At 44.1% G+C, this 16,637-nt stretch overlaps 1 protein-coding gene across 2 annotated transcripts; it reads right to left on the reverse strand.

Moving 5' to 3' along the window:
* Positions 1-1,881: 1,881 nt before the first annotated feature.
* On the reverse strand, positions 1,882-14,095 carry Ftsj1 (FtsJ RNA 2'-O-methyltransferase 1). 2 transcript variants are annotated; one of them, XM_031339456.1, is made up of 13 exons: positions 13,866-14,095; positions 12,078-12,233; positions 11,774-11,843; positions 11,592-11,682; positions 10,327-10,405; positions 8,043-8,095; positions 7,909-7,962; positions 7,703-7,805; positions 7,506-7,589; positions 6,876-6,979; positions 6,608-6,796; positions 6,390-6,431; positions 1,882-2,146 (listed from the first exon to the last, which is right to left on the reverse strand). In XM_031339456.1, exons 2-12 carry the CDS (start codon positions 12,196-12,198, stop codon positions 6,399-6,401), a joined length of 981 nt encoding a protein of 326 aa, XP_031195316.1. In that variant the 5' UTR covers positions 12,199-12,233; positions 13,866-14,095; the 3' UTR covers positions 1,882-2,146; positions 6,390-6,398. The 2 variants fall into 2 exon arrangements, with proteins under 2 accessions (XP_031195316.1, XP_031195386.1); XM_031339526.1 differs by having other exon boundaries at positions 6,876-6,973; positions 13,866-14,093.
* Between the last annotated feature and the right edge of the window lie 2,542 nt (positions 14,096-16,637).

Consider the following 16,637-nt stretch of genomic DNA (forward strand, 5'->3'; position numbering starts at 1 on the left):
TGAGACAGGATTTCTCATGTGTAGCCTTGGCTGTCCTGAAACTTGCTCTGTAGACCAGGCTGGTCTCCAAATCACAGAGATCTTCAGGCTCCCAAGTGCCAGGCTTAAAGGTGAGCTCTGCCACCATCCAGATAGTAACTCTATCTGAAGTATGTAGTTGGCAAAAGTTGTCTCCTACTCTATACAGAATGTCTGTTCACTCTGCTGAGCACAGAAGCCCTTTAATTTCAAGTAATCCAATCTGCCCATTCTTTAAAGATTTATTTCATACATATGTGTGTGTTTTCTTTCTGTCTGTTTCATATACATATGCAATGCCTGGTGCCCAAGGAGGTCAGAAGAAAGCATCGGACCTGGAACTGGAGTTATGATTTTTAGATTCCTTGAGGGTGTTGCAAATTGAACCCAGGTCTTCTGAAAGAACAACAGATGTTCTTAAAGTGGAGCCATCCATCTCTCCAGACCCTCAATTCTTGAGCTATTTTTTTGTGCTCTTGGGTTCTATTCAGGCATTTCTTGCTCCTATAGGCCCTCTCTGATCTTACGTCCCACTACTGGTCCTCAGGCCAGAGTTGATGTGGCAATGGATGTGGGTGTAGAAACATCTGTGATCGAATGCCCTTTGTGTGGGCCCTCTAGACATGCATTCCTGAGGTCAGATAGCCTGGGTTGTGTCCATTCCTGTGGTCACATTGATTTGAATGAGAATCATCATCTCGGATTAAAGTTTTGTACTGTGAACACCTCTAGACAGAGTGGGGTACAGACATTCCTGGAATCGCCAGAGACCAAAGTGCAGGTTCTCCGATATACCTGGGTTTGTAAAGACATTGGATTAGACCACAGAAGATGGTACCCTATAGCTCAGGGAGTTCATGTCAGCTCCTGCCTGTTGGGCTCTAGAAACTCCACTGCAGTCAAGGAAGACTTGGAAGCTTCTTTAGAAAACAAGTCTCCCTCCCATACCCACTTATATTGGTAGTGCTGGGCATAGAATTCAAGGTCTTGTGCATGTCAGCTAAGTGTGAAGGAAAGACTGTCAACCTAAAAAGTTTGGTCCAGTAAAATTAGGCATTGTGAAACATATCTTTAATGTCAGTACTTGGGAGGTAGGGATGGGAGGATCAATAACATTCTTGGGTATCCAGTAAGTTTGAGGCCAGCCTTGGCTACATAAGACCCTTTTGCAACCAAATAAAACAACTACAACAAAAATTGTTTGAGAATCTTTTGGAAATCTGGGATTATAGGTGTGTACTACATTTGGCATCACCCTTTGTTTTCTTTTTGAAAAGGGCCTAGCTATACTGTCCACATTAACCTTGAAGTTCTGGGCTAGAGGGTTTTTATTTTGGGCACTTGAGTAGCTAGAACTATAGGTGTGGTAATACCATGTCCAACTAACAGACTTTATGTTTGTGTTAGTGAAAATGGAACCCAGGGCCTAATGCATATTAGGCAAAGATCTACCACTGATCTTCTTCAGCCCATCACAGGATGTTTTTGAAGGCATACCTGCATATGCACACAAACACATCTGAGTAATGATGAAAGCTTATTATGCTGAAATATAGTTACCACTTTTCTTTTTAATAAAACTAGAATATAGTAGTTAGGTTTGGTGGCACAGGCCTGTAATCTCAGCACTCAGGGAGCTGACACGGGAGGATTTTGAGTTTTAAGGGCAATCTAGCCTATATGGGAAGTTGTCTTACAAATACCTGCCCAGCCAATCACTTAATTGGGATGCAGTAATAGATGAGATATCTAATTATAGGATCAATTTATATAATTAACTATTATTCAAAGTGGTGAGAAATATGAGCAGCATTTCAGATGTCTGTAAACTGCCATCTAAAAAGTAAGTGACTTGCATCCATAGGGCTTTTCCAGTTCTGATTTATTGCCAATATTTGTTAATTGGGAATACAACTGAACTTCAGTTATAGTGACAATATTCACACACTCCTCCATCATGTTTGGTGGAGGTCCCTGATGTAAGAACCATTGCTTTGGAGAGGACACTCCAGGAGAGGTCTCAACAAATCCCTCCTGCAGCTCTGAGGACTTCTTCACCATTTCTTGATCGTGATGGAGTTGTAGATTCTCACTCTAGGTCGGTCTGTTCAGTCCCCATAGATGATACCTGCAAACAAACCAAAGCCAGCTCCAGGTTGTCTTGGCAGGCAGCAGCTTTCGGGCTGCATTAGTTTGACTTTATTGCAAACCCTAACATTAAAGGGAAATGTATATATATTTAAAAAAAAAAAAACAAACTCATGCCTGTCAAAGGTTAACTACAAATACTACTTCATTCTCATTGCTGTGTAGCTCCTCACTGTGAACAGGCTAGGACTAAACAGGAGGGCTACAGGCATTCAAAAACTAATTTGTCAGGCTGGAGAGATGGCTCAGAGGTTAAGAACATTGACTGTTCTTCCAGAGGTCCTGAGTTCAATTCCCAGCAACCACATGGTGGCTCACAACCATCCGTAATGAGATCTGATGCCCTCTTCTAGGGTGTCTGAAGACAGCTACAGCGTACTCATATAAATAAATAAGAAAAAACAACTCAATTTTTTTGTTTTGTTTTTGTTTTTTCGAGACAGAGTTTCTCTGTATAACCCTGGCTGTCCTGGAACTCACTCTGTAGGCCAGGCTGGCCTCCAACTCAGAAATCCTGCTTGCCTCTGCCTCCCAAGTGCTGGGATTAAAGGTGTGTGTCACCACCACCCAGCCCAACAACTCAATTTTAAAACAACTAATTTGCCTAAAATTGTGTTCTTTTACATTTATTTATTTTGTGTACATGTGCAAGTGGAGGCGACAACTTTGGGGAGTCAGTTCTCTCCTACCATATGGGTTACAAGGATTTAACTGGTTAGCCATTGGGTTTAGAAGGGAGAGCCTTTTCCTCCTAAGCCATCTATCCAGCCCTAGAACTAATTTCTCATAAGTATAATTGGGGCTGGGTCCAGTAGTGTGCATTTTTAATCCTTCCCGGGCAAGCCCCATCACTGATCTACACCCACCCGTTTCGGCATTTTGTTTTTGTTTTGCTTAAGACAGTGTCTTACCATGTAGCCTAGGCTGGACTGTCACTTATGTACTAGGATCAAAGGCCTGTGTCACCACACCTGGCCCGTTTCAATTAAAAAAAAAATATTTACTTTCATTTTATGTGTATGACTGTCTTTCCTGCATACATGTATGTAAATGCATTGCATGTATGCTTGGTAAATATGGAGGGCAGAAGAAAGCACCTGATCCCCTGGAATCGGAGTTACAGACAGTTGTGAGCTGCCATGTGGATACTGGGAACTGAACCCTGGTTGTTTGAATGGGCAGCAACTGATCTTAACCACTTAGCTGTCTTTCTAATTAAGGTTTTTTTTTTTTTTTGAGATTACTTGTTTAATTATTTTACGTGCATGGGTGTTTTGCTGTGCATATCTATGTACCATGTTGTGCCTGGTGCATTAGGTAGGTGTAAGGCCTTGGGTTTCATCCCGTAGCCCTGGTTGTCCTTGGAATTCACTCTGTAGACTAGGTTGGCCTTGAACTCAGAGATCCGCCTGCTTCTGCCACTTGGGTGCTGGGATTAAAGGCGTGCACCACCATCCCTGGGCTGTGTCTCAATTTTTTTGTTTGTTCTTATTTTTTTAATAGATTTATTTATTTTTATATGACTACACTATAGCCATCCACAGACACACTAGAAGAGCAAATCGGATCCCATTACAGATGGTTGTGAGCCACCATGTGGTTGCTGGAATTGAACTCAGGACCTCTGGAAGAGCAGTCAGTGCTCTCAATTGCTGAGCCATCTCTCCAGCCCACGTCTTAATTTTTTAAGGTGCCCTTTATACCAGAAGACTTAAATGTGAGTAATTTGCTAGGCCATTGTCAGAAAAGGATGTAACCTAATGGTTAGATCTAAGTCCATCCTACTACAGACCTTGAACTATGCTGAGCCTTTTCCCTGGAGTGTTCTTCCCCTAGATAAACCCACAAGTCCCCACACCTCCATCCCCTAAGTGGTTTACCTCAGAAAGGTCTTTTAGAAAATATGCTTTTATTTTTTATTTCCTTTTCTCACAGGGTCTTTACATATCCCTGGCTGTCAACTCCCATGTAGACTAGGCTAGCCTTGAAATCATAATCCTAGTGCCTCTGCTTCCCAAGTGCCTGGCTAGAAAAAGACTTTCAGAACTCCAAACTCTTGTCTGCATTCTCTGATTTTCTCCATTTTGCTTTACTTATTCCTACTTTCCATAGCCAGTACTACTTTTATATGTGTAGCCATACACTTCAGTGACAGTGCGCCTCTGTGGGAAATACACCTTGGGTGCTTTTGTTATTGTCTAAAAACCAAGACGGTATCTTAGGAGACCATTGTTTTTGTAGCACATTGTAAACACAGTCAAATACAACTTACAATGTATAAATTCCAACTCTTGCCGGTGGTGTTGGTGCACGCCTTTAATCCCAGGACTTGGGAGGCAGAGGCAGGCAGATTTCTGAGTTCGAGGCCAGCCTGGTCTACAGAGTGACTTCCAGGACAGCCAGGGCTACACAGAGAAACCCTGTCTCGGGGGGCGGGGGGGAAACAAGAAAAAAAAAGAAAAAGAAAGAAAGTGTTTTGGGAGAGATTAAGAGGTACTGTCTTGTTGGAAGAGGCGTTGTCACTGGGACAAACTATGAGGACTCAAAGACCCAGGCTATTCCAGTAATCTACCCCCCCAACCCTGTGTGTGTGTCTCTGCTCCGTGGTTTATATCTCACGATTACTAATTATTGCTCCAGAGCCATGCCTGCCTGCTGCCATGCTCCCTGCTATAATCAGGGGTTCAGCCTCTGAAACTGTAAACCCCCAATGAAGGCTCTCTTCCATAAGTTGCCTCGGTTGCGGTGTCTTATCACAGCAATGAAAAAGCAACTAAGACAACTTCCTACCACAGGATTACTGGCATAGATATTACTACGTGGTCCTGGGGCTCAGAGCTTTGTCCATTCCAGACGAGCATTTTACGAACTAAACTACATCCCCAGCTCTTAATATATATTATCTTTGTTTTAGTTCCTTGGCAGTATTGAAGACTGAACCTTTTAACCCTTTAAAGATTTTTAAAAAAATTGTATGTGTATGAGTGTATACCCAATAAATAAACTTTATTTTTTTAAAGTCCCTGGGTGGTGGCAGCGTGTGCCTTTCACTCCAGAACTCAAGGCAGAGGCAGGTGGATCTCTGTTAAGTTTGAGGCCAGCCTGGTCTACAGAGCTAGGGCCACACAAACCCTGTTTCAAAAAAATAAAAACAAAAAAAATAAAGTAAAAATTTACTGAGGTCTTTCATCTTGAGACAGGTTTTCATAGCTCATGCTGGCTTCAGACCTGCTAAGTATCTGAGGATGTTCTAGAAACTCCGATCCTTCCATTGCATCTTCTGGGTGCTAGGATTACTCTGCCTGGCTTTTTATGTGGTAGCTAGAGATTGAACCCAGGGTTTTGTGCATTTTAGGTAAGCACTCTATAAACTGAGTTCTATTTTCAACCCACTGAGGGACTTTTTTTTCTTTTTCTTTTTTTACAGACACAGTCTCATTATGTAGCATAGGCTGGCCTGGAACTATTCAGATCAGGCTAACCTCAAACTTGTAGTGACTTGCTTGCACACCACCTCTCCAAGTGCTGGGAATAAAACTGAGTGCCACCATGCCCAAACTATTTTTATTATTATTTTTTAAATGATTTATTTATTTATTATATGTAAGTACACTATAGCTGTCTTCAGACACACAGAAGAGGGTGTCAGATCCCATTACAGATGGTTGTGAGCCACTATGTATTTGCTGGGATTTGAACTCAAGACCCCTGGAAGAGCAGTCAGTACTCTCAACCGCTGAGCCATCTCTCCAGCCCCTATTTTTATTATTTTTAAGTGTGTGTGTGTGTGTGTGTGTGTGTGTGTGTGTGTATCCTGGGTATGTGCTGGCGAATGGAGGTAACCTGAGAGGCCAGAGATGTCTGCTCCTGTGGAGGTGAAGTCATAGGCAGTTATGAGCTCCCAAACAGGGTTGCTGGAAACCAAACTTAGATCTTCTGCAAGGGCAATACTTGTTCTTAACCACAGAGCCAGCTTGCAGTCCCTAGTCAGATTTTTCTTTTTTTTTTGTTTGTTTGTTTTTTGAGACAGGGTTTCTCTGTGTAGCCCTGGCTGTCCTGGAACTCACTCTGTAGACCAAGCTGGTCTCAAACTCAGAAATCTGCCTGCCTCTGCCTCCCAAGTGCTGGGACTAAAGGCGTGCGCCACCACTGCCCAGTCTGGTCAGATTTTTCTTAAAGGTGCCCTTTACTTGAACTTCAGAGGGGAAAAAAAGCAAAGTTACCTTAATGTGTTAAGACGAACAATTAATTTCATTGTCTTCCGCCTGCCAAAGAAAAAGAGAAGGAACTCAGCTATTTGGCTATAGTTTTCCACTTGTCCTGGGCTGAGCTACTGACTCTTATAGCTATTGCAAGGCAGGAAAGGACCACGGGAGTGAGTCACGACAGAAATGGGCACACTGGGAAGATGCCATGGTGGGCTAGAGGTACATATCCAGACCTTGGGGGCTAGCAGGGTATGGAGAGCCAGAGGCTGGGGCAACTTGTCTACACTGTTGATGGAACATTCTTGGGGGAGGAGTTCCTTGGCCAGCTGTCCATTCTTCTTCAACCTGCAGGCTTCTTGGTATGGGGGTGCGATGGGGGGCTGTGTAGGTGGAGTATATTTGTATTCAGAGCCGTCGTCTAGCTGTAGGACACAAGAGATGATGAGGATCTGAGAATCCAAGACAATCTCCTGACCCCTGCCCTACTGGCTGGACACTCACATCCAGAGAGTAAGTGCAGTCCGAATCGTAGGCGCTGAGGTCCCCACAGGCCACAAAAGGCACAATAACACGAGTAGGACCATCCAACTGGTTGAAATCTGTATCTTGGAAAGAAGCAGAGTGAAGATACAGGCTACACCAGCACTGAAGTCTCCCTCCCTGCCATCATGGTCCTTTGTAAACTAGTCCTCTGTTGCAGGTTACCTCCTGATCACTGATGCTAAAATGGCAGCCCGTGGCCTGGCTTTTCACTGTACCATTCCCGCCCAGCACTTTACCAGCACATTCTACCTTGTGTCATTCAAATGGGATCTACAGAGACAGGTTCCACGTTTGCCTATCAGGTTGGAGGCTACAAACTTACACAGGGAACGTGTTTAACACAGGTGAGCTTTCTACTTGAGTGTTTCCCTAAGATAGATAAGTAGGATCTTCCCTGGATGAATGCTTAGTTTGGTGCAACAGAATTCCCACCAGGACGAAGAGTTACCACTGGAAGACTATCTGAAATATCCCTAAGCGGGTGCAACTGCCATCAGGGTGTGAGGCAGAGGGCTCTTGAGGGATATGAGGTGCATGGAGCTGGTGAAGTTTCCCCAGGCATGGGTCATTACCAGCTCTGGTTCTCACCGTATGATTGGTTCAGCAGGGGTCTGGTCAGGTCTGGAATGAAGCCCTCAGGAGGGTCATAACCCTGACACACAGCAAAGGCCTCTGTGGGAGAAAACCTGGAGTGAGGGGTGACTTTCTGTCACCTCAACCTTGTGCAGACACATAGCCAATCACCTCCTTGCCTATCAGGCCTCCATATGGCCCCACCCACTGACCAATGCTTGAGTTCCGGCTGCTCTTGGGCTTAGCACAGAGCACACTGGAGAAGAAGATACGTAGTTGGCTGTAGAGCAGGGTCACATCCCGGCCTCGGAATATCTGTAGGGTGTGGAAGGCAAGATAGAGAAGTAAGGGGGCCTTTCCCCTGACAGAGACCTTTCTCAACATTCCCCCAGGATTCCCAAGGCTCACCAAGGCTCACCTTGGCCACGAAGCAGCCCCCTAGCTTCAAGACATGAGTAGCAATGTTGAGAGCCTGCATAAAGGCGGTAAGGTGGGTAAGGTGGAGGCAGAAGAAGGCAAGAATGGGCCAAAGGAGGGCAGAGGGTTACTCACAGCTAGCAGAAGCTGGGCCTGCATATACTCATCCACATCATGGAGGCCAGTGACTGTAGCAAAGAGGAATAACATTAGGGGACCCTCTGATTTGATATGTCTTCTTATGCCAGAGATTAGAAAATCAAAGACATTTTTCAGGCCCTCTTACCACAAAGGTTCTGGAAAGAATACTGTCTTCCAACTGGACTTGAGCCCTGAGCCCTTAACAACCTGGGAAGTGATTTTAATTCTGGAAAACTACTTGTCCCACAAGCAGCACTAGAATTCTACCTCTAGCCCAGATGGTTTTGTGGAGCTTTATTGATAGACCAGCCCTATAGGCACAACAAGTTCAAAGTCAAATTTCTATTTCCTTCTCTATTATCAGTTCCTTGATGTTTTTCAGCTCACTGGATCCTTATTCATGTCAAAAACCTTAGTCCCTGTAACCAATTTGGCTCATGCTATACCCACATTCTGGACTTTAGCAGATCTAGCCCATTCTATTTTCTTTTTTTGGTTTTTAGAGACAGGGTTCAGGGTTTCTCTGTGTAGCCCTGGCTGTCCTGGAACTCACTCTGTAGACCAGGCTGGCCTCGAACTCAGAGATCCACCTGCCTCTGCCTCCCAAGTGCTGGGATTAAAGGCGCCATTCTATTTTCAAAGTGGGACCATTCTCTCCTTGCCTTCACTGGACCCCTCACTGTTATAAGTCACTCTTTTGCACTACTGCAGTGGCTATCTCCTTCTTGGGGTGGGGGTGGGGTTTGTCTCTGCTTCCACCTCTGCCTCTCACACTGTTCAAGAAGTCTAAGGGATACAGTCACAATCCCAGCCAGGCAGTCTTCCTTTGTCCCCAACCCTAATGCTTTCTCCAAGTTTGCACTATCAAAAGCAGTGCTGTAACCGACGGCCCATTCGCTATCAATTCTTTCTGCTGACAAGTCAATGAAGCCATTCCTGTCTACTTTATTTCGAATCTCAGCAGGTAGTTTTTACTTCCTTGGCCTGTCTCAGTGACTTCCCTACAGGATCTATTACCTTTTTTTATATATAAAAAAAGTTTATCTTTTTATTAAAAATTGTAGGGCTAGAGAGATGGCTCAGCAGTTAAGAGCACTGTCTGCAATTCCAGAGGTCCTGAGTTCAATTCCCAGCAACCACATGGTGGCTCATAACCATCTGTAATGAGATCAGATGGCCTCTTCTGGTTTATCTGAAGACAGCTACAGTGTACTCATATAAATAGAAATAACCTTTAAAAAATTGTAAATTGCTATTCATTTTGAGTATTTTTAAAACATTTTTAAAAATTTTTATGTATCTGTGTCTGCATTTTGTATGTCACATGTGTGTGTCCATGGGGGCCAAAAGAGAGTGTTAGATCCTCTGGAGTTGAAGTTACAGGTAGTTGTGAGCCACCAGGCACGTACAGCTCTCAAATGAACTCAGTTCCCTGGAAGAATAGCAAGCACTCTTAACCACTAAGCCAGCACCCCACCCATCTATTTTTATTTTTTGAGACAGGACCTTTCTAATCCAGGCTGACCTTGAGCTCTAGTGATCTTTCTGCCTCAGTCTCTCAAGATCTGGAGTTACAGGCATTGAGTCACCAGATCAACTGTCTGTCTCTTTTTTTAAAATATTTTATTTATTTTATATATGTGAGTACACTGTAGCTGTCTTCAGACACACCAGAAGAGGACATCAGATCCCATTACAGATGGGTGTGAGTCACCATGTGGTTACTAGGAATTGAACTCAAGACCTCTGGAAGAGCAGACGGTGCTCTTAATCACTGAGCCATCTCTCCAGCCTTCAACTGTCTCTATTCTATGCAGTCCCACTGAAACATTGACTTCACAAGGCCAGAGACCAGTGGAACTTATTTATGTACACTTTCCCAACACAATATGTGCTCAGAAAATGTTTTGAATAGAAGGCTGGCTAAAACAACAACAATAACAACAACAACAACAACAACAAATCAAAAACAGAGCATAGGATTGGACAGGCTCTCAGATAAGAAGGCAGGGGAGTCAACACACAGCACAAAGCTGTTGGGCAGGGGGTAAACCTTAGTGGCAGAATACTTGCATATGTGAGGGTCCATCTATTTTTAGCACTATGAAACAGTCCAAAAAAATCCCAAACAAACTTGAAAGGCGGGGAGGAGGAGGATGGACAATGAGAGGAGAAGTAGTGAGAAATTGCCAGAAAATGGAAAATGGAAAGAACAGAGGGAAAGAGGGAGAACAAAAACTGAGCTAAGAGACAGAGGTCACTCCCACACCCCATTTACCATCAGGAGCCCCGTCACACACTACTAGGTCGGCAGGGCAGCCCTCAAAGTGCTGGATGATCTCCTTGGCAGTGGAAAGCTATGGAGAAAGGGGGATGAATGGCCTCAGTACCCTTCTGCTGCCCTCACCCTCAAACCCCACCTGCCCACAGCCCTAGCCTCAAAGCCTTGGGGGCAGCCATATTCTTAGGCTTTGCCTGTCCTCAGGTTGCATCTCTGGGGACCTTCCCTCGTCATTTGGTGTCTCTGCAATACAGTCTATGTACAGGCGGTCAATCTCTGTCTTTCTCAGGTTCCGTCTTTGGTACTGGAGTAGAACCCAGTATTTTCTGCTTGTACTGCACAAGTGTTCTAGCTCTAAGCTACATCTCCAGTCCCCTCATCTTTTTTATTTATTCTTTTAGAAAAATTTTTTAAGGGGCTGGTGAGTTGGCTTGGCAGGTAAAAGGCACTTGCTGCCAGGCCTCGTGACCCAGAGTTCCATCCCTGGAACTCAAATAGTAGAAGGAGAAGACGGACTGACCCCTCCAAGGTATCCTCTGACCTCTATTTGCACACCACGACACACCAACATGCACACATACACACAGCAAATAATAATCAAGTGAATCAATTAATTAAAAATGCTTTTTATTTTCTTCTCTCCTTCTCTCCCTTTGCTTTTCTTAAAGTATCTAGGTGTTTTGCCTTTATGCATGTTCATGCCCCACATGTATGCCTGGTGTTAGGGGAGGCCAGAAGACGGCATTCAATTCCCTGGGACTGAAGTTATAGACAGTTGTGCGCCACTGTGTGGGTGTTCCAAATTGAACTCAGGCCCTCTGGAAGAGCAACCAGTGCTCTTAACTGTTGAACCATCTCTTCAGCCCCTAAGGTATTTAAAAACTGCATTTATTTATTCATTAATTGTGTGTGTGTGTGTGTCTAGGTACATATGCATGTGGAGGTTAGAGGACAACTTTTGTGATTGAACTCAGTCATCTGGTTTCTTGGCAAGCCCCTTTACCTACTTAAGCCATCTCGAAGTCCTTTTTCTTTTCTTTTCTTTTCTTTCATTCATTCATTTTATTTTACTTTTGAGCCACAGTCTCATTATATAACTCAGGCTAGCTTTAGACTTATTATCCCTCACCCCCAGCCTTTTAAATGCGGGGATTATATAGCCTTTCTCAGCTTTTATTGTCTTGTTTCTCTTTTACTTTCTATTGTCCCCAAGTGAAGGCAGCCACTCAGGATAACCACAGTATTCGCAGGCATGCTCTCACCTGAGTGATGTCACCCTGGATCTGTATCACACCTGGGAGTGGAGCCATAGCCTGCAAGTCCACAGCCACCACCTGACCAGAACCCTGGGCCCTGTGGATAGTAGCATAGTCCATGGCAGCATAGCATTCATGCCCCAGGGCCCCGACCCCCACCCCCGGTCACACTCTAGCCCTCCACTCACCCAACCTTCTGGCTCAGCACCTGGCTCCAGCTGCCTGGGGCTGCACACAAGTCAACCGCTCGCTTCACACCTGTGCACACACAGTGAAGACACACTGGTCGGCCGAATAACCAGAAGATACTGCAAGAGTCACCTCTGCCCTGTGGAGAACCTATGTCTACCCACTGCCCCTGTGCCTGCCTCCTCTTTTGTGACCCATCTTCCTCCCCATCTCCGTGCTCCAAGTTAGCCCACCCACTACAGTGAGTTCTGCAGAAGCAGCCTGCTCTCCACTCCTAGGTCATTTAGCCACTAAATTAGGCACCTTTGAAGAGTTGGAATTCTTCATCAAGTTGCAGTAGCTTGAAAGCGCTTCGGGCCCGCCAGCCATTCTCCTTGGCCAGGCGATAGTAGACGTCCCGTTTATCCTTAGATGTCCGTCCCATCTCAGTCTGCTGGTAGGTAGCGCTCTGATGCTGTTCTGCACAGGGCGAAGAAAACAAAGTACAGCTAACTGAGTTCATAGGAACCACATGACAGACAGCTCATTCAACACATGGAGACAAAGCCCAGACAAGGCCCTAAGTACCTTATCATGAACTCTCAGGCCACTTTGCTCATCACATAGGTCCCCATCACTGTGGGACACCATAGACTCCACAATTATCAGACAGAGAACCCACTACAGACTCTTCCTACCTCTGACTACTGTCATTAACACGCTATACAAGTAATCTCTCTCTCAACTATTTTCTCTGCCCATTTCATCTTTATCAACACCTGACCATCTCTAGTTATTTCCATTGTCTCTACGTTCACAGAACCCTACTACCCCTTCAATTAAGCCCTTGCTTTTCACACCTATTACCCTGACACAACCTCATTCCATCTCCCATTGCCTAATCTCTCTCTCTCCACTCTGCAGTCCACCAATCCCATCACATTTTAGGCCTCCAGTACCACCTTAATCCCCACTAATGCCTGGAGGATTATGACCTGTTAGGCCAGCTCCATTTACTCAGCCCCCCCACCCCAACCAACCTCTCAAAGATCACACTAGTGGCCTTCAAGATTCTTCTCATCAATACATACATCACCTCTGTTGCTCATATAGCTTCTATTTCTTCTTTCTTTTTTTTTTTTAAAAAAAGATTTATTTATTTATTTTATGTATGTGAGTACACTGTAGCTGTACAGATAGTTGTGAGCCTTCATGTGGTTGTTGGGAATTGAATTTTTAGGACCTCTGCTCGCTCTGGTTAATCCTGCTTGCTCTGGCACAAAGATTTACCTATTATTATACATAAGTACACTGTAGCTGTCTTCAGGTGCACTAGAAGATGGTGTCAGATCTCATTACGGGTGGTTGTGAGCCATCATGTGCTCGCTGGGATCTGAACTCAGGACCTTTGGAAGAGCAGTCAGTGCTCTTAAGCACTGAGCCATCTTGCCAGCCCCTATTTCTTCTTTCATCACTGACCCCATTAGTTTATCACTCTGCCTACGCATCTGTTATTTTCTCCAGAACCTCACCAATACGATTACTATGTAAACTGCCAAATAGCCACCACTCTCATCATTAGCCTTCATTAATTTCCCAGAGGACACAGTACCACGTGTCTTTAAGACCCATCTTTTTTTTTTTAAAGACTTATTTATTTATTACATATAATGTCTTCAGACACAGTAGAAGAGGGCATCAGATCTCATTACAGATGGTTGTGAGCCACCATGTGGTTGCTGGGATTTGAACTCAGGACCTCTGGAAGAGCAGCAGTCAGTGCTCTTAACCACTGAGCCATTTCTCCAGCCCCAAGACCCATCTTTTATTAACAGCCCTAAGACCATCTGCATAGCCTCAAAGACCATCAGTCCATCATAACTACCAAATACCCTTCAAGGAGGCCCAGCAGATAGCACATCAGTTGTGTAGCTCTATGGGGCACTCTGAGTTCACCCAGCATTCTAGTTCCCTGCTCTAGGCAAGCTTCCCTGGGCTTCCCTGGGCTTGACTGCAGCACCGAGAGTGAATTCTCTCATCCCTAGTTGGGGACAGGGCAGGCATGCCTCCAGTCTCGGTCCCAGTTCAAGTCCTCAGTGCCCCAGGACCTACCTCAGCTCTTGGATACAGAGGGTGGCTGGCTGATAACTAGCCTCGAGAAGAATGTGCAAACTGGCGAGAAAAGGTAAGGCTCCAGTTGGGTGTTCGGAGTGGACCCGAAGGCCTGTCGCACACGCCTACAGGTTGTCGCAACGTAGTAAAGTTTACTTTGTAAAACAGTTCAGTTCCACCGAGGTCCAGACAAGAGGCCAACTTATGACGTAAGTCTCATCATTTTGTGTCGACATATCCGGGTCACAGGAACTTCAATTCCCAGAATGCAACTGGCGTCGTTTGGCCAATAATGTTGCAAGGCATGTGAACTGGCTCTTTGTTCTTTGTTTCAAGGCCAAAGTCGTTTAGCTGCACTCAGGAGCAAGATCCTGAGTTCTCGACTAGTCTTGGGCTACACAGACCTTGGCATGGGAACCTTCCACTCGCGCTGCTCACTTAGACAAGATAACTTACTTGGCCGCTTTTTCCTTTTTACATCGGGGCGGTTATTGAGCCTACGTACTACATTTCCCAAAATTCAGCGGACATGGCCACACCTATTTTTCTTTAAGTCTGGCGGGAAAGGAAATTACGCAAGGGGGTGGGCGTGACCACGCGAGGAGGAAAGCTTGATGCGTGGCGTGCAATTTTGAATTTTACCACCGGGAAGCTACCGCATGCGATTTGCAATTTTGAATTCTACTTTTACCGGTTGACTGAAGTGTTTTCAATTTTGCCGCCTTAGAACTTTAGTTTCTTCATGCATCCTTTCCTAATTGTATATTTTCCAAGTACTTTTTCTTGATAAATTTTAACCACCACCACTGCCGCCGCCACCTCCACCCGCATCACTGATAAGCATATCTACGGATTTGCGAGACAACACTGAGTAGAGGCTCTTGCTGCCAAATATGACCACCCGAGTTCGATTCCCCGGACACAAGGTGGATGGAAGTTGTCTTTGATCTCCAACATGCGCACTGTGTCACGCGCCCCCTCCCCCAATAAATAAATAAATAGGTAGATAAATAAATGTATGAATGAATAAAAGTTTAAAACATATATGAATATGTATATGTTCTTGTGTGTGCCCATGTCCGACCTAGTGCATAAAACACAATAATTGAAAGTGTATTTACCGTGTTTTAGGCACTATTCTGGTGCTGTCAGCAGTGTGCTGGTAAATGGTTAACTGGCTTTTGGCAGGGTAGGGGATTGGGTCTGTTTGTAGCATTTGTTAGTTTCCATGGTTTACATATTATCTATCATCTGGTCAGATTTTAAGTCACCCATGTGTAGTCTAAACACAGGTGCAGCAGTATACCACTATGTATTAATTCCATAGTACAATAGTAGAAATGGCTTCAAGAACATAGGAAATGAATGCAATACAGTCAAACTGGGAAGTGATGCATTTTGAGTATCAATCACACTTAAAAATCCTATCTACTTAATCGTTAAGTTCACAGTATTCTTTTTCTTTTTCTTCCTCTCTTTCTCTCCCCCATGGTTTCAATTTAGGTCAAGCTAACCTCCAACCCACAAACCACTCCCCGCCTTCCAAGTGCTGAGGTTTCAAGTTTTCCCACCCCAGTGTTCTGAATTTCTTATTTTATTTCTTTGAGACAGGTTCTCAAAGAGTTATTATATAGCTCTGGGTGTCCTGGAAGTCATTATGTAGACTAGGCTAGCTTTAAATTCACAGAGATCTGTTTGCCTCTGGCTCATGAATGTTGAGATTAATCAGCATTTCATTTTTAAGATCAATTTAATTTTATATGTATGAGTGTTCTTTTTCTACATGTATATGGAGAAACATGCATGTCAGCAGCTTAAGGAGTTTAGAAGGTGTCAGATCCTGAAATTGGAGTCAGGATGGTGGTAAGCTATCATGTCAGTGCTGAGAATTGAACCAGGGTTTTCTGCAAGGGCAACAAGGGCTTTTGACCATAGAGCCAACTCTCCAGCCCCAGTGTTTCAACAATAGTTTATTTAACAATCAGTTTACAAAATTCTCAAAATTGAACTTGTGAAAATCTATATACATTGTTTTCAGTGTACTGTTGAATTTTTAAAATGTTATTTTTAGGGTCTGGAGAGATGGCTCAGCAGTTAAGATGCTCTTAATTCCCAAATCATCTGTAATGGGATCTGATGCCCTCCTCTAGTGTGTCCGAAGACAGCAACAGTCTACTCACAAACAGAAAATAAATAAGTAATGCTTTTTTTTTTGTTTTATTTTGTTTTTCGAGACAGGGTTTCTCTGTATAGCCCTGGCTGGCCTCGAACTCAGAAATCTGCCTGTCTCTGCCTTCCAAGAGCTGGGATTAAAGGCATGCGACCACCACTGCCCGGCAAATAAGTAATTCTTAAAAGATGTTATTTTTAGATTTTATTTATTTTGTTTTATGTGTGTGCATGTTTTTGCCTTCATATATGTATGTGAATCAAAAGCGCGCCTGGTGCCTTCTGAGGCCAGAAGAGGGCATTGGATCTCCTGGGACAGAAAAAAATATATATAATAGTAAATATTTTATATATTTTGTATCATGTATAAAACCTAGACATCACCCTATACATATAACATACAGTGCATATGCTAATATGCCACTATACATTTAGTAAGGTAACTATTAAATACAGGTATACTAATAAATAGATAAGGGAATGTTTTATCTTTGAGGTAGGGTCTTCATATATGGCCCACTCTGTCCTTGAGGCTTGGTCCTCCTGCCTTAGTCTCCCAAGCATTGGGATTACAAGTGTGATATACCATGGCCAGTATGATCA

This window comes from Mastomys coucha, chromosome X, assembly GCF_008632895.1.
Source record: "Mastomys coucha isolate ucsf_1 chromosome X, UCSF_Mcou_1, whole genome shotgun sequence".
Taxonomy (NCBI): Eukaryota; Metazoa; Chordata; class Mammalia; order Rodentia; family Muridae; genus Mastomys; species Mastomys coucha.

Excerpts from the sequence above, each read along its gene's own strand:
- Ftsj1 (XM_031339456.1), bottom strand. The coding sequence starts at position 12,198 with ATGGGACGGACATCTAAGGATAAACGGGACGTCTACTATCGCCTGGCC. Across the intron at positions 10,406-11,591 it reads TCCAGGGTGACATCACTCAG|CTTTCCACTGCCAAGGAGAT; the intron begins GTGAGAGCATGC and ends CTTTCTCCATAG. Across the intron at positions 7,806-7,908 it reads GGGGCTGCTTCGTGGCCAAG|ATATTCCGAGGCCGGGATGT; the intron begins GTGAGCCTTGGT and ends CACACCCTACAG.